The 26,234-nt window shown below is 43.6% G+C and overlaps 2 protein-coding genes across 7 annotated transcripts in view; one reads left to right on the plus strand and one right to left on the minus strand.

Annotated features, from left to right (window-relative positions):
- The window catches only part of zic6 (zic family member 6), a 70,462-nt gene that overhangs the window by 3,304 nt on the left and 40,924 nt on the right, over positions 1–26,234 (minus strand). For 3 of the 6 annotated variants that reach the window (XM_057042479.1, XM_057042478.1, XM_057042480.1), the window contains exons 3-4: positions 12,991–16,934; positions 9,064–11,625 (exon numbers count right to left, since the gene is read on the minus strand). The exons of 1 other annotated variant lie outside the window; for it this stretch is intronic. In XM_057042479.1, coding sequence (XP_056898459.1) covers positions 11,015–11,625; positions 12,991–13,948 — 1,569 coding nt within the window. In that variant the 5' untranslated portion in view covers positions 13,949–16,934 and the 3' untranslated portion in view covers positions 9,064–11,014. Of the gene's footprint in view, positions 1–7,328; positions 7,398–9,063; positions 11,626–12,990; positions 16,935–19,167; positions 19,190–26,234 lie in introns of those variants that run through there. 2 more of the 6 variants (XM_057042481.1, XR_008951944.1) reach the window with 2 other exon arrangements.
- zic3 (zic family member 3 heterotaxy 1 (odd-paired homolog, Drosophila)) lies at positions 20,145–24,941 on the plus strand. The gene is made up of 3 exons (XM_057042483.1): positions 20,145–21,417; positions 22,081–22,244; positions 22,547–24,941. Exons 1-3 carry the CDS (start codon positions 20,427–20,429, stop codon positions 22,727–22,729), a joined length of 1,338 nt encoding a protein of 445 aa, XP_056898463.1. The 5' UTR covers positions 20,145–20,426; the 3' UTR covers positions 22,730–24,941.

A 26,234-nucleotide genomic window follows, 5' to 3' on the forward strand; every position in this document is an offset into this window, starting at 1 on the left:
ACACAAAGAAAGAAAGAAAGAAAGAAAGAAAGAAGAAAGAAAGAAGAAAGAAAGAAAGAAAGAAAGAAAGAAAGAAAGAAAGAAAAAGAAAGAAAGAAGAAAAAGAAAGAAAGAAAGAAAGAAAGAAGAAAGAAGAAAGAAAGAAAGAAAGAAAATAATAAACGCAAACTTTTTGCTATTTCCCACTGTTCATTCATTGTCCGTCTCTCACCGTCATAAATAAAGCATCAAGGAATGAATTCATGAACAATGTAAACTTCATCAGACGTTTGCATATATAATATATTGATGAATAAGATGAAAGTTGCAGGACTCTGATTTGGTGCAGTTAAAAGCTCCCTTCAGATGGGATACTGAGGTTGCTCTCTCCATTGATTGAATATTATCTCTTCACTGAGGGCTACAAGCCTTGTAATTTATTCCCCCTTCAGTGGAAAATTCTCTTCCTGTGAACTTGAAAATCATCTATTTTTACAACCGAACGTCCACTTTCTGAGTGTTTTTCCCTTTTAAACTCCTGACAGCTCTAAATGATAAGTTAAGCAGAGTAACTGCTGCTCTTTCCCAAACGCCTCACCTCTGTTTGGAGGATGACTGCTGCCTGAACTCTGTACCCCCACTGTGACAATAAAACGGCTGGATGACTATCGGACAAGCAGAAAGGCTGACAGTTTATAATTCAACAGGGGGAAAGCTGTATACAGCCTGGGAGAAGATAAAGATTCACTAACAGTAAGACTTTGGAATTCTTTCAGCTCCAGGTCAAAGGGCCAAAGTCACCTTTTCCAAATTCCCTGAGGGTGTATGAAGAGGCCCTGGACAGAGGCCGGGGTGCACAGTTACAAAGTTACATCCCTTCAGCTACAGACAAAAGGAATTGTCTCAGTGGATCAGAGTTTGCATCATTCCAGGCAATACTTGCTAACTGGGTTTGAAAAAGGAATGTAGTATTTCAACTGGGAAGACGCTTATAGCTGGTTTTACAATGTAATAAAACGAGCCCCGGTGATGGGAATTAAAGAATAGCTCAGATCAATCATCATTAAAGTCCAAGTAAAGCTCAGTTTGGAGCTCTCAAACTGAATGCCTGACGTGACATTAAACTATCACTAGGTCAGAGATTGCACTTAAAAACATATTCCAAATTTTAAGTGATTCATTTTAGGTTTTTTTCACTGTATTTTGTGACTTATTAACAATAACAGCTATTTTTAAAAAAACAACAACATATATTTAGAAGTATTTTAAAAAAACTTACAAAAAGTAATGATTAATAGCCACAAATTCATTTAGTTATCAGTCTGATAAAAAAAACTGAGACCTTTCAGAATTGAACATTTGTAGTTCTTTATATCAACAATTAGATTGTAAAATGTTGTAAATGCTCTTTAACCATTAAAGAGGTCAGCAGAAAGTCTTCACTTCTGTTTTGTTTTTTTTTGTTTAAAGCTGTAAACTTTGTCTGAAGCGATCAAACTTTGAATCAACAGTCACTGGTACATCATGATACGAGAACGCTTTAAAAGTCTTGATCTTTTCACACTGGAAGAAAGAAGTGTTTTCGGAGAGGATTTGCAGTGAGATTCCCCTTTCAGTCTAACGGCATTAAAAAGCGTAAAGACCAGAAGACAGAGGAGAGAGGCTGACGTCACAGCCCAAGAGTCACCCGCCGTGTGTTCGGCGTCTCCGAGTAAAGACTTATCTGCAAAGAGGTTTGGGCGGACAATGAGGGCGGACAGGGCGTGAAACTACTATCATCATCACTTCTGAATGAAAAAAGAAAACATATCATCCACAAAAAGGAGGCTCATTCCAATTCAGCAGCGTTGTTAGGACAACGAGAACCATCCCTCAGATGATTAGTTCCACTTCAAAAGAATTTACTTTCCGCAGTGGAAACGTCCCCCTTTTGTGTCCTTACACAGGGTTTTCTCAGCCCAAAAGAAGAATCGTATGTTTAGTCAGCCTGTTTATTATTCCTTCTGTTCACACTACAATTGTATTAAATAAATAGACTACTGCTTACAAAGGCCTATTAGCCCATAAACATGTCCTGCTACAACCAAAAAAGGCTAAATCACAGCCAGTGCAGAAGAATTAAGATCCTACACATGCTGTAAGCGCCAAGATTCTTAGTATATGTGTCAGCTCAGAATGTCTGTTTCTGACATCATGAAAGATGCATGTTAAGTTGCACATATTGGGGATTTGCTCTGTGGCTTCAATTCAATTTTGAGGAACCCTTGAACATGAAGAAGTTGGTGCAATTCTCGGAGAGCATAGATGAAAGTCATTTTAGGAGTTTACTTGTGTTCTCATTATTGCCTGTCAATACGTGGCAAATTAAACGTTTTGTGGTGGTATTTTAAGCCTCGAGGGTCTTTAAAGACTGTGGAGTTTGGAAGTTTCAGGTCCTGCCGAGCCCATGATGATCACACATGTGGTCGCTTTTTAGAAAAATGTGGTAGAAACTTAGCTTGACGACTCAGCTGACTACTAAGAGATGTTTAAGAGTGAATAATAATTTTTTTTTTTTTTTAAAAACTGGTTAGGCCAACAGACAAAATACCTGAATTGCCATCCCAGCAGGCTGCCTGCGACAGGAAGCGGCAACCCGGTTGTGTTTTTTTTTTTTTTCCAGTAGCTACTCTGTAACACAAATATGTTTGCAGGCCTGAAGGAAAATGTCCCTGGAATACATCAGCCCACTTTATTCCTGCATCGGGTCTCTTCAACTCGCACTACTTCAATAATTTCCAGTGGCCCACCGCTGCCGTGTCTTTGATGACTGCATCTATATGAATATTGAACACTGGAATCCTGCCAGTGTGACTGAGAAGTATCTAACATTCCCTTCACCAGCAGTGATGAGCCACCTTGTGACCTCTAGCATATTAAAATGCTCAGCAGAAAGAAGCCTCTCGGTCCAGGATACACCAGCGGTAGCCCTTTAATGTTAGCAACCGTCAAATCTTTGATTTCGGCGCAATCATGGAACCCCACCGCTGGTCGCCTGGACCCGCTTCTCCAGAGCAGCCGTTGCGCTTTACAGAGCAGATCTGCCTCTGTGACCGCAATGAAAACAGCATTTCAAATGAGAGAAACAGATATTTCAATTGGATATTAAAATAAATTGCATTTCCATTGCAGCGTTTCCCACTTTTTCGGTTATAATGAGCAGAACTTTACCCACGTGCAGCTAATTGCTTCTTTCTTCCATCCACTGGAAAACAAATTTTGAATTCTCGAGTTTCCTTTTTTGGATTCTTACTCTCCATTAAGTGCCACCCGTCTCTAATCACCATCCTGGAATGTGCAAATTACATATTAATCAGCAGTGGCGGATGAATTGGTATTTACACTTCTCATTTTCTGCCCCCTCTGGTGCCGAACGCACAGCGACTTGGCCTAATTGACCACGGTGGACGTGTTGGCAAATAGAGGCGCAAACTGCCAACATTTTCAGTCTATAGTCACTCAGGTGTGTGTGTGTAAGGGTGTGAGGAGGTTGTTAAAATGATGCTGGGGATCAATGGGACGCTGTTGTTAGCGAGAGACCGAGAGACCTTTAAAGAGAAACATCAGTGAGGTGGCATCACAAGTTGTCATGTGTGATGTTTACCAAATGTATAAGGAGTCAGCGGCGGCTCCTACCGCCTCTCCTCCCCCCCCCCCTTCAGCTTGGATGCATGAGGTAATCTTGCCCCTACCCAAACGACACAGCGATGCCTTCGCTCGGGTAAATTTCGCAACGCACAGCAGCATCTAGAAGGAGGGAAGGCACCTCAAACGGGACTAATAATAGAGCCTCCGTTCCCCGAACATGGGATCCATATTACACGCTTCAAAAAAATGAGACCAACTATATGGGTCAGTGGGATTTCGGTGGGAGGAAAGAAAAAAAAATAGAAGGGAGCAGCCCAAAGAAAATATGCTCAGCTGACAACAGATCTAAGGAACACAGTGGCTAATAAGAATTTCTGTTGGGCAGAGTGTGGGCTCAGAACTTTAATTACAGAGCTGGTCTTAACTGATTGAAAGGGAATACATGTCCATACTTTATGCGCGCGCCTAATTATTTTCAAGCCCTTGATTGTCTAAATAGGCTTTATAAATAAAAGCAGAGTGGCATGAAATGTTCAAAGGAAATTATTTTAGAAATGAAAATGATCAAAGAGCGGCCTTTCGGAACTTCTGTGATCTGCGTGCAGGGATACGCGGGGACTGGAGTCCTCCACGCCGCCAAGGCTGGGGTTCCATTTTAACTTTTGGGAAGGGGGCGCGCTCATTCTGCCCAAACAGCTGGCTTCCTCCTGGGACAAAGTGAGACATTAACCCCCACCTTTGCTCCTGCTGGCCGCAAATTAGCCAGAACTGATAATCAGAATTCAACGGCTTCGAATATCAGCCGGCGATCTGATCAGCGTGATCTGATCACAGCCCGGGTAATAACACAAGGGGCAATAAGAGCAAACATGCTGGTACTGGTGCCTCCGGCATCAGGGCCACATCTGAATTATAGCTGTTCTACTGTCTCTCCATGGAATTCTTTGCTTTTTCTATTAATTATGAAAGAAACTGGCAATAATTTTCCAATAGAGAACCAGAATCTGAGTTTTCTACTTACTGCAGAGTCAGGCGGCAGCGAGCGGGGGGATGGGGACGCTCCATCGACGTGATCTCACTCGCATTCTGATTTATGTTACTGTGCAGGGAATAGTTACTGATGTGTTTGATCAGGTAATAACAAAAATCAAATCCAGGATACCACCTACGAGTGATATTCTTTAATAGTTGTACAGTTTTAAACAGGAGGGCTGCTGTTTTCCTTAATGAGCTAAATTCAGTTGTTTTTTCATCAGAATCTGCATTAATGCTGCATTTATATGTGGAGTAAACCAAGGTTATAAATAGTTATATAGCTTTTATTACCGATGATGTTTGAGTAGTTGTGCCTCAAGTAACTGATATAAAGTCATATTTTCTGTTATGAGACTTGACAAGATGTAATTTTTTGATCAAATTAAAACGTGTGCTCTGATGTTGTTGAAGTAAATATCTGATGGACAGTTGCATTAGTAAGGATTCTGAAGTATAAACCCAAACCAGCCATTAAAACGTCACCTTCAGAATAGCTCAACCTTCAGAGTTGTGCGCATTAATACCCGTCTTGATCCTGATCACAGCAAATGTTTATGACATAAAACATCTAAAAGACATAAATGCACAGATATCCCATTACCATATCAGAGAATGTTTCCAGTGTGTGGTTAGGCTGCTGTATTGATTGCATACAAAGAGAACGGGACTCTTCATCCCTCTACCTGAGCTCCTCAAAGCCACTTTGGTGGCTAATTACTCCCTCCCATGATCCCTGAGCTTCCTTTAGCCTGTGGCTAATGATAAACTTCTCTATCAATAACCCGTTAACTTCAAGAGGAGCTGTAATCGCACTGTAAATAAAGACTCGCCGCGTTCCGCTGCGTTTCCTTCTCTCGCCGCCACCCTACGAGCCCGCTCTTTAGGGTCAGTGTCACGCAAAATCTCATTTGTCCCCTCCATTAATGTCACAGCCTTAAAGTAACATATCATGGTGGTGTGGAGCTGGGCCTAACTGTAATTGAAAAGGCCCAAGGGGAATTCCTGGGTTGCATGTGGGCCCCCAGACTCCCGCCACACTGCACATCCATCATTGTAGAGTTAGGCCCTGGGGTGGGCTCTCAACGATGAAGGCTAACAGCCAGATCGGCGTGCAACCAGCATCTCTTGAGTGTGATGCAACAGACAGCCGTACGTGTCGAGCATCAGGTCAGTATACGTTTATTTAGTGTCGGCGCGATGAGGAGAGCGAAGTGTGTCCGCACGTCCGTGATACAGCCACTTCAGTAAGGACCTGATCAGAACCACAGTCCTCCCTTCAGATGTGGAGTTCACAGGCTTGATTACACAGTCGCCGGCGCTGCGACAGATAATATTAAACACTCACAACTGCTTTGAAACACCCTTGACCGCGATCAATGTGATCCCTGTTTTTTTTTTATTTAAAGCTCAACCTCAAACGACAGGGATTCACCCAAACATATAAGAAGCTTTCAGATACGGTATGTGGCAGCACAACGGAAGGGTTGCGAAGGACATTATTTTGAAACGGAGCACAAACAAGCATGTTGTGTCGGTGGGGGGGTTGGTAAAAATCTGTGGCATTGTACTCTTTCAGCGCGATCAAAGTCGTTTTGACACTTTCCTAACAAACGCTTCAAATGCATTCTGTAAAATGGAAATCGCTCAGCAAAGAGGGCTCTGAAGAGAAACGGATCATTTACAGCAGGACTGTTCACCGTAGTCTAGATAAAGGCGTCCGCTTCTGCTCAAACATGCAGATTTAGGCATTTTCTTCAGCCACCCCACGTACATGAAAGCTAGCAGCTGCCCTTGCCAGCGAACGGAGGACATTAAGGCTCAGCCCGGTTGATCTCTGATGACAAGGGTCTGGAGGAGGGATTAGAGGTGAGGGGACCGAAGTTATGGTCATTGCCTTAAAAGGATGGTGTTGCATGTCATAGGCCCCGAGCGTGGAGGGGTTGAAAGATCTTCAAAGGTCTGCTCACCTCACACAACCTACTATAATTCCCCAAAACTTGTAAGCGTGAATTCTAAAAGATGTGGACTGTAAATATTACTTAGTTTGTCCGTACATTGCAACAGGCATGTTGCAATGTGCTCGACCAACATGCTCGACCACACTGCAGGCAGTATCTTAACATTTTGATGTGGTTTTTTTTGGTGGGGGGGGAGTTGTTCTGATTTAGAAGATGTGATATAAACAGTCTTGGCTAGCGGCTCATTATAAACTAAGAAAACTTTGACAATTAGGAGTTAAAATGGAGATCTGAAGGTAGCCAGAGCCTTTATCCTGCTTCATAATCAGTTTTTGGTGAATCCGACAACAATGCTCGGAAAACCAGACATCCGAGGGGCTCCTGGTGGCGTACGTTGACAGAAGCGAGAGCTAGGGATTGAATAGAAGATTGGCCTAATGAGATCTGCTAGACAGTGGGTTGGCACTGCTAATCAGAAAGCTGTAGTGCAAATGAGGACAAGAGCGAGTCTCACTTGTCAGCCTGGTAAACTCATACGAGCGACGTGCTTATAAGCACAGTAAATGTGTCTGATTACCAAGAGAAGGGTCGAGCAGACAGAGTAGGAAAAGGGGGAAATGAATCATTAATGACCTCGTTTTCCTGAATTGTCACAGAAGTTTTGATGCTAGGCAATTTTCCATGTTACACAATACTGGTAAAAGGTGCACGTGGGGGCTACTTGCTTACCGTGGGACTACATTAGCGGGAATTATGGGTCCTCATGAAGGAGTCGTAGAGGGTGAAGATAGCCAGGAGCTGCAAAGATAAAGACAGATGAGGTGGAGGAACAAGAGGACCTGGCTTTTTTTTTTGGGGGGGGGGGGGGTTCAATAAAAGGGGAGGTGTGTTTACGTGTGTGTGTGGGGGGGTTAGGGATGGATGAATTTGAGGAGCGCCGGCATCACTGGCTTAACCTGGGGAGGACGAGGGGAAAAGGGAGTGATCCAATTAAAATCACACTTGGTTGGTCAGAGTCAAGGCTGACACGGGCCACGTTGAGGGCTCAGAGAGGACTCGGGGAGAGTATAGAAGTGGCACAGAGCGAGTTACGCAAGATGTCATACGCGGTTATGATGATGCATAAAAACTAAAGGCCTGGTGTGACAAAGCAGCCCACCTCCTGGTACACAGCTGGGGCTCAACCTAAGTATGGCATAATACCCACACGGGGGGCAAAGATAGCAATTCAAAGGATCCCAAGGTGAATGCTTTTATTTACATTAAATTGGTGTTTACCCTGTGTATCCTGTCCAAAATGGCGCCCGTGCTTGTTGCTAGGCAGAGAGTGCAGGAGTAAAGATGGCGGCGGACAACTGGGAAAGTGGGAGGCGAAGGTCTAATCAGTTGTACATGCTGGGGGGGAGGGTGTGGAAGGGTTTGATGATCATGGAATATTACCAAGTGATGGTCAGAAGTTCTAACGCAAGACTTACACGCCACATTCACATTGCGGCTCAGGCTGCGGCCCTTCGACGCGATAAAAAAAGATTTCAAATGTAAAAAAGTTCATGTTTGATCGAGTCTGATACCATTTTAGGGGGGAGATTTACTATATTTGGAAAAAGGGGAGTGAAACGTGACACTTCATTTGGTAGTTTGAGTTTCGCTTTGAAATCGTGGGTAGCGCGGCGACACCGAAAAACATTTGATGCCAAATGTTATTGATGAGGTTGCAGTATCAGAGCGAGCGATTTTTTTTCTTAAGTTCCAGTAATCGCATCATTAAAGCACCGATCAAAGCTCACCTAGTTCACCTCAATTTACATGAAGAAAGACGCTCTTCAAAATTGCAATATTTTCTAATATCAGCCACTTTAAATGAAAGTCATTCTTCTGAGCAAAAAATATCTTCAGGAAAATTATATCTTCAACAACCCGGGTAGCATTGGGAAGTTTTCAGGTTAACATTATCAAAGCATCGAGACGATATTTTTTTTTTTAAAAGAGAGAGAGAGAAATGAATGAAAAAGCATTTGTTAAAGGAGAATGTAGGGAATGTGTCCCAGCAGGAGTGGCTCCTGAATACCGCCTAAAGAATTAGCAGGATTAGGTAAGACATGGATGGAGTGTGAAAATGAAAATCAAGACACTGAAACTTGTGGATGTTTTCTAAAAAGAAGCCTTGTGTAGGAAGGGGGGGAGAATTAACCAAATTTTAACCACGGTCAGGGATTTGCAAAAAATGCATCATCAAAAATATCTGACACTCCCAGAGTATCCCCAGGAGCCCTGGGTGGAATTTTAACCAATGCTCAGAATCAGGATGTGCTGCACATCTCTGCACCATCTTAGCAACAATTACACAGTAAGCACATAAAGCACATAAAGTGTAGATGCTTAACTCTCACGCTCACTGAGGATTAGGAGGTTTAGTTCTCATTTCAATTGTAGAAGGATGAAAAATAACAATAATAACAGCAACTTGAGGAGTCTTCCAACATTTATTTTTTCTTACAAGTAACATTTAAGCACAGCAACATTATTTGTTAAACTTTCCAAGACTTTACGGTGTTAACATGGTCAACACTGAACATCTAACAAATCTGGGTAATCCACCTATTTATACTGGAATAATGAACAGCTTCATACTGCTGTATTTCAAAGAAATGTAAAACGAATGTACTTTTGACCTGATTTCCTTCTGGATACGTGTAAAGCAAGCAGGTATGGAGAGTGTGATGACAGTCATTGTCCCCACTGAGAATGGTGTAACAAGTTCTGACATCTGTATATGAATACGTGGTGAGGGACCCAAATAAACCTGCTCACGGTGTTTCCAGTCCCTCTCTTTAACATCACTCATCATTTCAACTTAAACTGGGACACTGTAAACAAAGAAGAAATGATTATTTACTCCTGAAGACTTTAAGACAGGATGCAGATTTTAAAAAGAGAGAAAAAAACACATTTTTGAATAGTTTTTGTTGAAGTTTTGTGATCCAGATGGTACCAAACAAGAGTTAAATGTTAAAGAAAAAATGAGAGCAAATGGAGTTGGACTGGAATCAGAAAAAAGGAAAAGTTCACTTCATTAACTTTTGTTTTGCAATCAGATTTCAACTTATATCACACTTTGGTCTACGTTCAAAGCCAGAGTAGCCTCCGCCCGAAAGGCTTGAAATGGATGAAGAAATAAAATATTTCATTTTTAGCGATGAATTAATTAGAATTATATAATGTTTAGGATCCAATATTTTAAAGTTTTGCATGTGAGAGTTACAAATATGTGGAGGTTATATGGTCGTTTGTAGCACGCTTATGCCGTTAAACGCTTCAAGGTGCGTGTGTCCGTGCGTGAAGGCGTGTGGCACGTGAAGCATAAACACGCATATAGCCACGTCCAATCTCCAGTTATGCTACTGTAATAAATCCTGAAAAATAAAGACTGAAATTAAATGCAGACAACGCGAGGACCTACAAACGTTTGGAAGACGGTTCGCTATTTTTAGCCAATCGGTGTGTAAATCATGATTCCTCACACGCAGAAACATCGTTATTTGGTAACTTTGTGCGGGAACGGTTCCACTCGTGATGCCAGTAAAGAGCGTTTACGCGTGTTCGTGAATTTTGCGTAGGAAAAGCAAAAGTTTGCTCTCAAATATCGAGCTGCGCATGGCGCGCAGAGAATTATACAATAAGAAGAGATTAAAGTTAAATTCCATGATAAAAAAGCATTGATCGGGTTTAGGCACACATGATCAAAGAGAATATAGACACTTTAATAAAATATAGCATCCATAATTAATTGTAGCTACAACGCGCTTATGTACAGTAATACTGTATGCTAATGATTTTTTCTCACATTGTTCTTAATTTGCACTGAGGTCTGAAATATATAGAATACAAACAAGAATTTGTAATGAAAAGTGGGCTAAAAGTATAACTTAATCAAGGGGGAAAGCACTGAGCTCCGCATTATCTTAATTATAGACAAATGGTGCTTCAGGGCGCCGCGCGCTGTCCCGTTATAACCGAAAATATAACTTCAGAAAAGAGCTTTTCGATATTTATTTCCACTTGACAGGATAAATGCTTCCAGTTATACATTAGAGCTTCGATTTACATTCAACAAAGACGGGGGGCTACATACATTCACAATTCGTTTCACTTTCTGTTAATTCATGGACCACAAAAATCTCATGTCAGTGTTTCTGGAACAATTGCGTAATACGGCAAAAGAATTGAGGCGTGTACAGCTTAATATAGTTCCGTGACCCACATGTGGGTCCTACAATCCAAAACAGGCCTCACAAAAGCGAATAAAGCTCTCCCCGTATCTCTGACACAACATTCACAAAAAACAAGAGCAATAAAGTTACAGCCTGTGTACCATAACACCGCAAAACGCGGCCCCAAAAGGTCCCGAAAGAAACTTAAAGAGAGGGAATGTTGTTGCACTGCTTTGACGGGAACGAGTCCACGCCGCTGTGGCATGTGTACCATCCATTAACGATACTCTTTTGAAAGGGAGAAGTGGAGGGGAAAGTCCTTGAGGTCTGCGCAAACGTGTGACCTGTCTGGCCGCAGGGGTGCTGGGAGGACTGGGACCTGTAACTGCTTCTCTGGAGCAACAAAGGGTCTAACAGGGACTGTGACCTGTGCGCGCAGTAGTCCAAACTGCTGTCAAATGTGTGATGGAAGCGTGACCTCAGGGTCGACTCGTCTTGACCCTCTGGGGACATGGGGACATCTTGAGTGGAGGCGGAGGGCTGAGGGGAGCTGATCTGGGCCGCGTCCGGGACTCGGGTTGACCTGGCGTCCGCCGGGTGACCCTCGTCGCCGCTCTGGGCGTCGTGGGCCTTGGTGCTGTGCAGCTTCATGTGCTTCCGCAGGGAGCTGGGGTGGGTGTAACACTTATCGCAGCCCCTGACCTTGCACATGTAGGGTTTATCGCTGGAGTGCACGTGCGAGTGTTTCTTTCTGTCGCTGCTGTTCGCGAACCTCCGGCTGCAGCCCTCGAACTCACATTTAAAGGGTTTTTCACCTAAACGTGCAGAGAGAGAAATGCGGCGGGTTATGACATTGCGGTAAAAGGCCGGCGCGTGCTCGCTCTGGCCATAGTCATGTGGTGGGACTCGGTGCAGCTGCCCCACACTCCAATTGTGAGACACGGAGCTTTTGTACAATGGCTTCATTATACAAATCTCCACAAATCGGTTCACTAAACTGGACTGGGTCGTTAACGCTTTTATGGGTAAACTTTTTGTGCTCCGGTCGCAACAAGTAGGCACCAATTGCGCACTAAGGCAACATGGCTGCGGTCGAGCAGACATTAAATTATCAGAAGCCTGCGACAGCAAGCGCGAAGATTTATTTTAGTCGGTGCAATAAATAAAGTATCAAAAAGCTAATGGATGCTCTTAATGGCCCTCCCACCAGACCACCGATGTAGTGTTATTGAGACTCTGGAATAAAACTTTAATTGTATTTCTTCCGCTTACTAGGTGAGTGTGACGAATTGAAAAAGGTGTCAGGAACCTTGTTCTTTATTCCTCTAGTAAATTGCGTCTGAATATTATGCAACTGCAGAGGTATCTCTAAATCGTTTACGCTCATGGTTAAAGCACCCGAGAAAGTAATAAAGGTAATAAAATCAACAGCCTGGATTTGTCCATGTCTCCAACGTTTGTTAATGTTTTTAATTGAATTGTCTCGTTAAAAGTAGTGGCAACTGGTTGACTTTTTTTATTCTGCTGCGGAAAATAGCTCAGACAAACGATTCTGCATCAATTCAGGGTGGCGGGGGGGAAAACAGGGGAGAATCGAGAGAATAATTGGTGTTCCTTTAATAATTTCAGTGCGTAATGATAAAACCGGCCACCACATACATACAAATTTTGAATAATTTCCTTTATATTGATAATAATTCCACGCTCGAGTTAACCTCTTAGGTCAAATTCTTCCATTTGCTAGCAGCACGCTGTGTGTGATGTGCTCTGAGCACACAGGAGATGAGTCCCTGGGAGGCAGAGAACGCGTAACGGCTACGTCACAGCTCTCCGGTGTCCCGACATTTATTTAATAATTTCACTGAATGAGGTGGGAGAGGCACCCACAGCACCAGGCCTACAGACTGTGCTCGTTTCTAACCGGCTTACTACTGTTTATCTGGAGGTTCCTGCTGTTCTCCAAATCCAGGAAATTACACACACGGCGAGAAATAGCCGGAGATTATTTACATGACGCCGTTTACGTGTGTTGATTTAAACAGCACACATAATAATCCTCCAGGTTACAAGTATATTTCATTTTAAGTAAGACAAATACTCGACTACATAAATAAACGAGCCTGTAATAATAATAATAATAACAATAATAATAATGATAATAATAATGATAATAAACTGACCTGTGTGAGTCCTCTTGTGGATTTTCAGATTTTCTGATCTCGCAAAAACTTTCTCGCAGCCGTGAAAGGGGCAGGGGAAGGGCTTTTCCCCCGTGTGGACTCTGACGTGGTTCACCAGCTTGTATTTGGCTTTGAACGGCTTCTTGTCCCTTGCGCAGTTCTCCCAGTGGCAGACATAGTCGGAGTGTTCTGGTCCTCCGACATGCTCCACCGTCACATGGGTGACGAGTTCATACATGGTCCCGAAGGCTCTGGAGCAGGGCAGCTTCCCAGCCCCCTCTTGCTCGTCACTCCACTTGCACACCAGCTCGTGCTTCACAGTTTGCTTGGAGCACCTGAGGAAAGCGTCGCCACCTCCACGCTGAATTGCCATGTTAAGAGGTTTGTACAGACCCAGAAACTGCGTGACAAGCTGCTGGCTGTTTCCCTTGGGGTTGACAGCTTGGCCGTAAGGGTGACTCCGAGCCAGGAGGTCGCCAGGTATCCCCAACATCATGTGGCTGCCGAGATCTCGGGACGCGTCGCTTGAGGCGTGGGCCTGCTCCTGGTAACCTGTGAAAAAAGCGTGGCTTCTGTTGTCTCTGCAGCCAGAGAAGTCACGGTACCTTCCAATCCCGCCATGTTGGTTAGCTCTTGATGCCAGTTGATCAGTGATAGGTGGCATGCCGGCTCCAGAAAGATTGGCTCCAATGATAAAGCCCCTGGGGCTGTGCTCTAACCGGTGGCTGGGGTATCCAGAGTCTGAAAAACTGGGAACCGAGTGGTCAACATATGCACTGGACCTCGTCTCTGGGTAGTCTCGCAAATTGTGCGAGGGGCAGAGTTTTAAGGAACTGCCAGTGGGGTGTCCCATGTGCTCTCCTGCCAAAGGTGGCAGCACCACGCTGGGTTCAGCATTGCTCTCCCCGGGGTTGACGCAAGAGAGAGGGCAGCCACTATACCTCGAGAGGCTTGACATATTTGGTTGGGAGTTTGGCTTTGAGTTTTGCAAAATCAAACCGAATCAGCACTCAGGACACACCAAGAAATTCAGTTTCCATTTCCCTTGTTTGTATATCATCTGCATGTAAAATTCTTGGCCGTGAACTTCGCAGAAGTAGGAACCAGATTCAGTTTCTTTAAAGTTGGTGTGAGTCCCATGCCGCTCACTTTGCCCTCTTGATTTGTGGCAATAACCGTGGTAGTAAAAATGCTTCGAAACAGGCCATGGTGCAATATAAAAGCACAGCAGGAAAACCCGCTTTTAAAAAGGCAGCTTTGGGATTGGTTGGAATGCGCCGTGATTGACAGGCGCTGGGTTTGTTTTAAAAGGGACACGCAGGCGTTCGCTGCACGACTCCGTTTTCAAATATCGCAGAGAAAATGCTTTGAAACGTGCCGCGATAGTCGCTAATATTGCTGCCTCTTTAACTTCAGGCGCCTTCTAAACTCATTTCTCCAAATCTCCCCGCACAAAAAGAATATTGCGTAACGGCGCGTATCGTCGAAACGGTGATTAAAATCAACCACGCAGCAGAAGCACAAGTTCTGCTCACGATCCCGTTCCACCGTCTTTTGTTCGGCTGGAAATGTTGCCAAAGGAAAAGTCCCAGCCTGTCCTGCAGCAGGAGAAAGGAGCCCGGCTCTTGCGTGCCCAGTCTAATTATTTTCAAGACCTGCGTTTAGACTGGTGTGCCATATTTGAAAACACTGAATGGGGGCTGATGAGAAACTAATTCTTGCAGAAGATTTATTTGGAATCCCCCAACAGACGCGACTCTTCGGTCCTGACTCACTTTAGGAATAATATTATTCATGTGATTTTTTTTATTTATTTATTTTCGGAACGGTGCGCCCGTGGGGGTGCGTTCGCGTTGCGCTTTATTCTACAGTAACTCACCTGCGCAGCTCTACCTGTCCACGGAAACTAAACCGTTCTGGAAAATCTGAGTCCATACACATTCCTGACTGCGCCTCTAGGGAACCCTGCAAAACACCATGTACAGTTTTACCTTTGAGCTCCGTGTGAAACATTTCTATGCGCGGATCTTCTCTCGTTGGGCCGAAATAAATTAATAATTGCGAGGGGCGCGCACTGCCTCTTGCAGGCAGATGCGGAGTGGTTACGTAAAATGTAAATCTAAAAAACGTGACAAACAGCATGGACCCGCTGTTCCCGAGAAACTCGGATAAACTTACTTTGGGGTGCTGTGAGGACAGCAGCTGTATGCGCTCCCCTCTGCTCTCCTTGCAGCTTATTTTCCTGCACATTCCACACTTTTCCCCACTTCTTTACCTGCACTAGTCTCGCCTATTTCTGTCATGGACAATCTGTTGCTTTGATTTAAAGCGTTTTATTCCGCCTTCAGGTTATCCCTTTCAAAAAAAATACATTTATTTCCACATTTTTCTTTTTATTTCGACATTGTCGTCGCTGACGTCACATGGAGAGACTAAATATTGGTTATTAAATGCACCAAAGCAGGCTAAAAAAAAGACCTACCTCCATTCCTGTTGTTGGTCAAACTTTAACCTTTCCGAAATTTAAAAAAAAAAAAAGGTTGAAGAGCTCAGTTTTCAATTTGTCAATGAACGGACGGACCTTCCTCTCAAGAATCTTGCGCTACTACATGTAAAGGTGAGAGCAGGACAACAAGGCCAAAGGACACATCGAGATTTCAAAGAAAAAGCAGCCATTTTAGTGATTCAATATAATGCTTCTTACATTTGGGCTCCTACTCTTAATATTATATTCATGTAGGTTATATTGCTATTAGGGAGATTATCTGATTATCTACAATCTTATGACACGTGCTTAATTTTAAATAAATAATCATAATATGCTAAAAGCCTAATCCAATCACCTTTGCAAAACTAAAACAGTATAAAGGCCGCTTAATGAAAAGATGAGCGATAAGGAAATTTATCAATTTGTGCCTAATTTATTGGATGTAGATTTAAAGTATTTAACAAATCATGAGAACAGGAGATGATCCAGATTTTTCTTGCAGTCATGGTGAGGCCGACTGCACTCGGTTGTGTCACTGTAGCATCCAGTCAACAATGAAACCAGAGGTCAAAGTTTTCTTCTCTCTTTTATTTTAGGAATGCCCAAAAACCCACTTTCACACAGCCGGTCAGTTCTGTGTGACAGAGCAGACAACATTTTAGCGACTGCTGCACAGGAAATATCACTTCCAACAATCAAAACATTCATGTCAGGGAATGAACTCTGAAATGTCAACAGCCTCGCTATTGTTACAGGGAATATGGACCACTGGGATGACAAGGCACATCTGACAGATGAATTTAAACAGAAAAATATTTTAATAGCTGTTGCTGGTTCAACGCTGCTCTGCAGAAATGAGAAGAATTACATTTTCTGATTTTATGTGAGGAGACTCTTTTTAATGAGGGTAACAATAACTCAAAGGTGTTTAATTTTAATGGAGGAGGGATGTGTCTTTTTATCTTATTCTATTTTATTTGTTTGTTTATTTATTTTAGAAAAAAAAGCAATAGACCAATCTATTGACAGAGCTGAAATAAATGCGGCTTAGGTCATCCCGCCATGTCCATTCTCCATTTACCACATTTTGATAATAATAATAATAATAATTAAAGAAAAAAATCAATCAGTTAATAAACAAATTAATTATTTAAGCCAAACACCATTTGACAAACACAAATACTATATGTGGAACTGTGATTTGTGTGTTTTCGTGTCAAAGTTGAAATAACTGCATCTCTTCTGTGTGTGTGTGTGTGTGTGTGTGTGTGTGTGTGTGTGTGTGTGTGTGTGTCTTCAGGACTTTATGAAATTCAGATGAATGAACAGGTCTGAGTCGATTTGCAGACAGATGCTCCAGTAAATCTCAGTGAGCAGTCAGCTGCTCCCCAGCAGCCATACGGAGGCAAACACGCAGCACTGTAACAGTCACTCAGGGCCAGGCTGACCACACAATCTACGAAACAAAGATCAGTTGTGCATGTGTCATAAACAGACGTGTATGCAGAATATCCCCAAAGCAAAACAGCACAAAACATGGGAGACATCGACAAACATTGAACCTTTGCAGGTGTGGTTGATACCCAGGATATGAAGCTAAGTGAGAGCCTATCAGTGCTGCACACTGACGCACAGACACTAAAATACCAGCCATTTCTCCTGCTTTGTAGTTTACACGATATAACATGTGATTTAACAAAAAGACGTGCAGATGAAATCGTTGGAAAATTCATCTCATTGCAATTTCCCAATCCAGGAACCTGCAGCATTTGTACCAAATCAGCCGAATTCAACCTGTGTGTTAATGACGATTCAAGAGAATCCCCACAGGGAAAGGAACCAGGGCCCGAAGACTTTTGTAAAATGTGATTCAAAGGTTGCAGTTTTGAAGAATGCTAACAATTTAAAGAACAACAAAAAAAAGTCTGTTAAGGTTTTATAGCTGTAATTATCGCACTGGTGAACATTCTGCCTGTGGAAAATGTAAAAACAGATCATGGCTACCGTGTTACAAGAATACTGAGCACTTTTTCCTGGCAGTGCTTTTTTTAAAGGTGAAAAAAAAAAATTCCCTTTGGTCTGGCCATTACTGAGTTAATTTTAAGTCCACAAACCTGTCTGTAGCACCAGGCCTGAGCCAGCAAAGTATAGTGAGGCTACAGGCCAGACAATACGGACTGAAAACATGCTTAGCTGTGAGGAAAAATGAGCAAGACTGTGTTGTTGCTGCAGGCCTGTGTTTATATAATAGAACCACGATGGCGCTTGCTATGTCAATGTCTGCACTGAATTAACGTATAAACGTGAGCTGTTTAGCATTAAAGCGGACGGTTATTGTCTGCACTTTTCCGGCAGCACTCTCACAAAGGTAAGCACCCCACAATACTGTGATATTTTAAGGTAACGCGCATGCTCAGTCGGGAGAAGATTATGTTATAACCAATGGGCCATCCCAACGCCCAATGAGGTAATCCCAACAGAGAAGACGGAATATTTGAATTATACATGTTCCTGCAGAATTCTCCCCTATAAAATGTGCAGGGATACACATTAATATGATTCATTAAATCAGAGTTATTCCAGCCAAAGACATCAAACACCTAAAATGCAACTTGTCCCCAAATACAAATGTGCAATTACATTTGAATTCCCCTGCACAATCTACAGCATCAGGTTTAGGTAAAAGAGAGGAGGAGAGGAGAACATAAAATGAAGCTAATAAAGGTGCAGGGCTAAAAACACATGCGTGTAATTACATTTAGCTATAAGATCTGTCTCAATCCGCAAAGGAAGCAACAGCATCACGTCCTTGTCCTTTAGAAGGCGCTGAAACGTGAAGTAAACGAAATTCCACTTTGCTACAGCCCCTCGTTCAGAGTTGTAATATGCAGCATTAATTGCGTGATAAACACCAGAAGAAACCCGCAAATGAAACGCTCAAGCAACAGTTGCTTTGCATTACAGGCCGAGCTGAAAGCAGCTCTTTTTTTCTCAGCAAGGGCTCTGTGGCTCTGTGGCACAAACATTTGTGACTCATCTAAACTCATAATTATTTAACATAGTGATCATATGGCCGCGGTGCGTGACCTTCAGTAGCGCGTGGGGGCGTTTTCTTCCCACAAACCCTTAAAATATAAAGGGAATTGTGGAAAAAGTCATAATAGGGAGACGGTTCAAAAATGTCACCATAAATGTCATATGGAAAAACTATTGAGGGATCTCTTTTTCTTTCTCTCCCAGTCCCCCTCTCTCTTTCTTTCCCTCTCTCTCTCTGTCTCTCTCTCATGCACGCATGTTTCTGTGTGAGAAAACGAGCGTGATGTGAGAGAGGGAGGAAAAGAGGGGGAGAGGGAGAAAGAGAAAGACTCTGAGGGGAGAGGGAGGGAGAGACAGACCGAGTGGGAGAGGCGATGGAGTGATTTGTCGTTTTAAAATAAGCTGTCGAGGTTATGTAAAAAAAAAAAAAAAAAAGTGTCGCAACAATGTGCCACAACGGTCATAAAACTGAAGCGCGCAGCTCCCCGCGTCTATTAAATTGGCATCAGAGGTTAACAGACCCAAATCCTGAGCAGGATGAGCAGAGCACACAGCCCCTACAAGCTCCATCTACAGAACTGCAGATTTGCGCACCGCCGTGGCGCACGATCCGCACAAACACACACAGTCTGCGTAAAAGTTCGGAAACTCACCTACATCTGTGTTCTGGGATGAATGTGATAGGATGTGGGCGAAAGCAGAATGAAGCACTGATTTGAAGATTTTTTTTTAAGGCGGCGGTGTCTGGTGTGTGTGTGTGTGTGTGTGTTGGGGGGGGGGGGGGGGGGGGGGGGGGTCATGCAGATCCCCGAAAATAAAGAATGTGTGCTCCTTCCTGGGACAGATCGAGGGGGAAAGGGTGTGAAAGGCTCGGAGTTAAAAAGCGCCGCTTGAAGCATTCAGCGCGTCTCTGAACTTGATCAGATTTTATGTGTCCTGCAGCGAGTCAGCGGCAGCCCTGTGAAACTGGGCTCAATGGCACGAATTTTTGGCTAAGCGAGGGGGGGAAAAAATCTCAGGATATTATAATTACTGCCATCTTTCTTTCCGTCCTTTATTCGTTCGTCTTACACCCTATAGAGCTTTTGCAAAAGAGAGAGAGAGAAAAGTGAAGGGAGAAGAAACCCTCCCCTTTCAAGCGGCTTCAAGAAAGGCACATTTTGGAGCAGCGCCAAGTACATTCAAGTTTCCAGTTAATAAGAGAAAACCTCGTCATCTAAGACAAATTTATAGATAAAAACATAGATGTTCACGGACTTTAAAACTTTATTGCAGCATGTGCTCCACTAAAAGTTGTCACACGCATGAAGTGTCGCGTTGAGGGCTGAATTCGCTTGCAAAAGTCTCGTGGAGTTTCTCCAACTGAAAAATCGCGAAAAGCTGCACGCGACGTGCGCGACACGCACGCAGGATGCGCGAGAGCTTCGCTCTACCTGCAAAATAATGCCTGCGAGAGCCAATCACACGAACCCAATTGAGACGAGCTGCCATCTCCAATACCAAACGGTGCCAATCACCGCGGAGCCGACCAACCAGAGGCTGCCGGCGCGGCCACGTGATCGCCGGGTAGCTGGGAGCTGATTGGCTGTCGTAACACTGCCTCCCGAGTTCATTTATGTTCTGGGAGTGAGTGATTGACTTTATCAGTCCAAGGACATCATTCGCCTGGAAAGGGGGGGAAGTTTGATCCTCTTTCTCACGGATCGCAGTCAACGGGAGTCGTTTTCTCCCAACTCTTTACGCATCTAGGATTTTTCCCCTCTCTGGCTCGGTGTGGGGTTTTTTTTTTTTAGGATTTTCTTTTTTCTTGCAGAACGTTGCAGCGCGGTGTCTTCATCTTGCGCTCCCCGCTAAACTGGATTTTATTTTTAATTTCTGTTTTCTTCCCCTCTCCTAAGTTCGCTGCAAGCTCATGACGATGCTTCTTGATAGCGGTCCGCAATTTGCATCGTTAGGAGTGGGGGGCTTCGGGACACCACGGCACCACGATATTGGGAGCAGAGACTCGGGTTTGGGACTGAATCCCTTCGCCGATTCCTCCCACTCCGCAGCTTTCAAAATCAGTCCAGTGGCGCACGATATCGCCTCCAGTCAGGCGTCAGCTTTCACCCCGCAAGCCACTGGATATGCAGCTGCCCTGGGACACTCGCATGGCGGGCAGGTGGGTTCGTACGGCGGCGGAGCGTTCAATTCAACACGGGACTTTCTCTTTCGGAACCGGGGTGTTGGAGAAACCCCGGCACCGAGCGCCCAGCATGGGATCTTTGCAGCTTCCGCGGGGAGCCTTCACGGGCCGCCCGGGATCGCCGATAACCCCGGACATCTGTTGTTTCCAGGACTTCACGACCAAGGGGTGAGCCACACTTCGCCGAGTGGACATGTGGTTAACAGCCAAATGCATCTTGGCTTACGCGGGGATATTTTCGGAAGACCTGATCCGTATCGCCCGGTCGCAAGCCCCCGGACAGACCCCTACGGGGCACAGCTCCACAACTACAGCCATCCTATCAACATGAACATGGGAATGAATGTGCCGACACACCACGGCCCGGGGGCCTTCTTTAGATACATGAGGCAGCCCATCAAACAAGAATTGTCCTGCAAATGGATAGACCAGAACCAGATGAACAGAGCCAAAAAGACTTGTGACAGGACTTTCAGCACCATGCACGAAATGGTCACTCATGTGTCCATGGACCACGTCGGCGGCCCCGAGCAAACTAACCACATTTGCTACTGGGAGGACTGTCCGAGAGAAGGGAAATCTTTTAAGGCCAAGTACAAACTAGTCAACCACATCCGTGTGCACACAGGCGAAAAACCATTCCCGTGCCCGTTCCCTGGATGTGGAAAGATATTCGCCAGGTCGGAAAATCTGAAAATTCACAAAAGAACGCATACAGGTAGGAACCCACACCATCGAGGCACTGCGTGCGTAAAACAACTCTTAGAAACGGGGGTCATTTACAGGAGAAACCTTCTCTATTCGTCGTCTTACAGTGGGAAAAATGAGTAAATGGTGTTTTTCTGTGTCACCCTTGTTCAGCACCTTCCAACCTGTGGTCCTTGTAGTTTTAAAAGTGAGACATTTGCTTAATTCTGGTTGGAAAACTGCACCCAAACAACAATTTGTGATCTCGTTACTTTCGTGCCACAAGTTGTGAGCGATCTTATAGAAGTTAGGGCGCGTTGTGGGGAGGGCTGCTGTGCGTTCTGGGCGCATTGAGACGTCTTTCTTATTGTTCCCAAATCTCAACCTTGGTGCTAGCAGAGTTCCTCAGCAAAAAAATGCCCTGTTGATCCAGTGTTTACTACGTGCAGACGCACAGAGCAGACCAGTAGTAGCAGCATACAGGCCTCCTGAATAAATAAAGCCTGACAGAGCAATGTGGCGCGGTAGTAAACTGCATTCATGTCGCCCTCGAAATGTAGGTTACTCTGTTATATAACAGGCTGCAGACAATTTGCATCCCTGAGCTCCGACTTTACAGGTGCTGCTACAATGGCGGTTTGTTTGTGCGGGCTATTGGGGGCAATTCACGACGTGTGTGTGTTTAATTCTGCAGGTGAGAAGCCGTTTAAGTGCGAATTTGATGGCTGTGACAGACGCTTCGCCAACAGCAGCGACAGGAAAAAGCACATGCATGTGCACACGTCAGACAAGCCGTACATCTGCAAAGTGTGCGACAAGTCCTACACACACCCCAGCTCTCTCAGGAAACATATGAAGGTAATTAATGTCTTCATTACTCCTTAAACACATTAACGCACGCGTTCTCTTTGTCAAACACGCACACCCACACACAGGTCTAAGCACACGCCTCCCTCTAGCACAGACACTGCCACAACTTTCTAACACCAACAAACGCGGAATTAGCAATTTAATTAATTTCTTTTTCATTTGTGAAGATTTCGAGTTCAGTAAAACAAAAAAAGGAAATGATTTATTTATTAAATACATTTACGACTATAATAGGGATTTCGAGTCTGTCTGCGGGTTTAACAGTTTTCTATTGTTGTTTTATTTTCTAGGTACACGAGTCTCAAGGATCCGAATCCTCTCCAGCCGCCAGCTCTGGATACGAGTCGTCCACGCCGCCAGTGATGGTCTCAGCCAACACAGAAGATCCGACAAAAACGCCGCCGCTGGCCGTGCAAAACACGTCCGGACACAGCGAAGGACTGGCCCCCAACTTTAATGAATGGTACGTTTGAAGACAGAAGAATAATTTTAAAAAAGAACATTCAAAATGTGGACCGCAGGGTTGAGGAAACATGTGGATAAACAGACCATAAAAACTATTCCTGTTCACTTACAACACGCGCGCGCACAGACACACACACGAAAACACACACACACACACACACACAAGTTTGGGACAACAACTGGAGATGAGAGCAAACGCGAGCACCAAGCAGGCCACGTCCGTTCTCAGGAACACGAAATTGGACTTTTACTCCGCAGTTTCGAGGAAATCAAATACATCACGAATAAAATAAAACACAATACTTTCTCAGTATAAATAAATGTTTTTTTATCTTTTAGTTTACAGATTTCAGAAAAAAAATTGTTTTATTTTTCATTTTATGTATTTTCTCAAAATTTTATTTAAAAAAATAATAAAAAGGACGATTATTTCACGCTGTTTTATATAAAGGCGACGTCTGTTGTCGCCTTTTTCAATTGATTGTTGGAACTTCAAACAGTCTTAAGAAACGTGCCAAAGTCTTTGTCATGAACTTGAACACAGAAAAAAAAAATCCTAAATAAATATTATACTCGTGAATGTATTTCCTTGTTTGATGGGTTCGAATCTATTGTCAACGTCCGTTTTCAGGTGGAGAAATGTGGTATTAGGTTACGATTGTTACCGTTGAATAACGTTGCCTTTTGTTAATACCGTTGTAAATACATATCCATGATGCCATATTTATCAATTTGTAATTTAATTATGGGTATAAGTTCTGAAACTAAATGATATTTATGGAAATGTTTTCTAACAAGAACTGTACAGTTTTTGGTCATAACCAGCTTAACATTGAACAAATGATAAACTCTAAAGCTCCAACATCGCGATTGTATCCTTCTGTTTTGTTTCTTTTTAACCAATAGGCCTACATGTGTCTTATTTGGATCGAAGAAATCGTATATGAATATTATGGATTTGTCTATATATAAATATATATAAAATGCAGATATTTCCGACACTTTTTTTGTTTATGGGACCATTGACATGTAAAACAGTGACTCTTCAGAAGGGAGTTCAGTTGAGCTGAGAAGATATTAAATGCTTTTTTTCCTTTTTCGTTGATTTTAATCTTTGTGTATTTTACTTTGATAGGCTCAGATATAGATGTCAATTCGTAGCATAAACTGGAGGAAAAAAGAGAATAAACCCATCAGCTTATATTGCACTCGTATACAGAGTCTTAGAGTGTGCGAAGTTCATGATTTTTCCAAATGGAAGTGTCAGCATTTTTAGTATTTCAAAGTCGGGGTCAAACACCCAAATATATGCGCCAGTCAGGCACTCTTTATAGTTCCGGCAATGTCTTTGTGCAAGTATGTTTAAATGTGTGCATCGGCAACAATGGAACTGTCACAATACAGTATCTTCAAAAATAAAAAAAAAATTTTTGTCTGTCAGCTTGCATTGTTTTAAATGTAATTCTGTGAAACTAAGTGTTATCTGTTGTGGTGTTGCGTGTAGAGCAGTTTGATTACACATTTGCTCGTTTTGTGTGAATAACTTGTCAGTATGACATTTTCTTTTTTGTGTTGAACTAAATTCAGTGGAAGAAATTTTAGATCTACTATGTGGGTTGTGGGCAAAAAGAGTTACAGCATTGCATTGTAACTTAATTCTCAAGAATTAAATATTATGCATACGCAAAGTATATTGTACTCATAAGAAAACAATTTCAGACCACCAGCACTACTTTTAAAATAAAACGTAGAAAAAAAGGTACCTCGTGACAGTGATATATGAAATGATTTTATTTAAATAATTTAAGGAATATATGTTTTATATGCTATTTTCTATACCTTAATTTAAATGAAATACCTTTTCTTATTCCACCACCTTTCTGCCCCACGTCCAGAGGTCAAAGAAGAAAAAAATTTGATGTATAAACACAGCTAGAATGTGATGTTGTAACACTTTCTGGGAGAAATGGTTCACCCCAAGTTATTCCTGAACAGCAAAAATGTTTTACTGATGAACTGTGTCACTGTGCCTCATGGAAGGCGAACCATGTTACAGCAGCAGGCCTATGCCTTAGCCTATATTTAGCTACGATAGAGGCGAAGGTCACTTGTACTTTTTAGGCTACTGTATGTTGGTTGATTTGTTTTACCAACTATTTATGATGAAATGTGAACGGAACATTTTGATTGAAATTAAAAAAAAACACATTCTGAAAAGTGGCTTTCGGACTGAGGAGTTGATTGTCATCACCGTGCCCCCACTCCCCCCAAACACACACACACACACACACACACACATACACACACACACACACCTCCTCTTCCCCCTGTTTTGCCATATCAGAAAAGTAAGAGTCACTTGAACTTGACACTGATTAGGGCGCCATCTTGGTTGTTTGTATGAGTGAGTGTGAGGAGCGGAGGGGAGGGAGTCAGGGAAACACTCCGTTGCAGAGAGTTCAGAGGAGGAGGGGGGGTGGAGATGAAGATGCGGGTCATCTTCCTCCGCCGCGCCGGTCGTGTTAAGTTTGGATTTGTATTTATCGGGCGAGAAGAGGCAGTGGTGGTGGTGGTGAGGCAGACGAGTAGATGGCAACTGAGGACACTGTGTGACTGCGAATGTGGAGCGGGAGATGCTGCCAAAAGCGGCGCTGCCTCCGCGTCTTTACGGCACAAACGAGCGGGACCGCCTTATAAAAACAATCAAAGGAGATTCCACACATCTGCGGACCAAAAGGGGATCGCTTTCAATGGCTGGAAGGCGCGCGCTGTCCTGATATGTTTAAAATGAGCTTTAATGACGTGTCTTAATTACAATTCTTTGGGCAACATAACCAAGAGACAGCACAGCTAACGCAAGTTTTTTTTTTTTAGCTGTTTTTTCCCCTCCCCTTTTGGAGTCTGGAGCAAAGAAAGATTTTAACACCAACCCCCACACAGGGTCTCCCCCAAGCATCCCTCAACTATAAACAGATTTAGGAATACTGATTCAGATTCTTCTTCTGACTTTTGCGCAAGCGCACCCCGTGCGTTCCGTTTGATTTAATTTCTTTTCTCCCTCTCCTCCTCTATTTCTCTCCTCCCCCACCTCCCCATCCCACCCGCTCCCCCTCCGTCTCGTCGCACATTTCAAGCCCCCCCTCCCCCCTCCCCTCCTCCTCCCCTCTCTTCTCAGACACGGTGACGTAAAACAAACGGGACTCGGCTCTCTCTGAAACCCGGCGCGGGCTCTCACAGACTGCGTGCATCTGGGCTGTTTTATAAGGATGTTAACTATAAACGACACGGTGGCTTGATCGTTGTGGAAGTTCCAATAATCCTACACCGAAATAAATAAACCTTTAACATTTAATACCGACGCGCTCCGGCTAACTGGCCAGATTACAAATGAAACTGCTAATAAAACAGCGGGTTTTCCCCCTTTCAGGTCTGCGCGTTATTGCCCATGAGCAGCTTTATTCTGACGCCCATTTCGACACGTCGTTTCCACAGTCTATAAGGAACCAGAGCGGG

Source organism: Takifugu flavidus, chromosome 9 (genome assembly GCF_003711565.1).
Source record: "Takifugu flavidus isolate HTHZ2018 chromosome 9, ASM371156v2, whole genome shotgun sequence".
Lineage (NCBI taxonomy): Eukaryota > Metazoa > Chordata > Actinopteri > Tetraodontiformes > Tetraodontidae > Takifugu > Takifugu flavidus.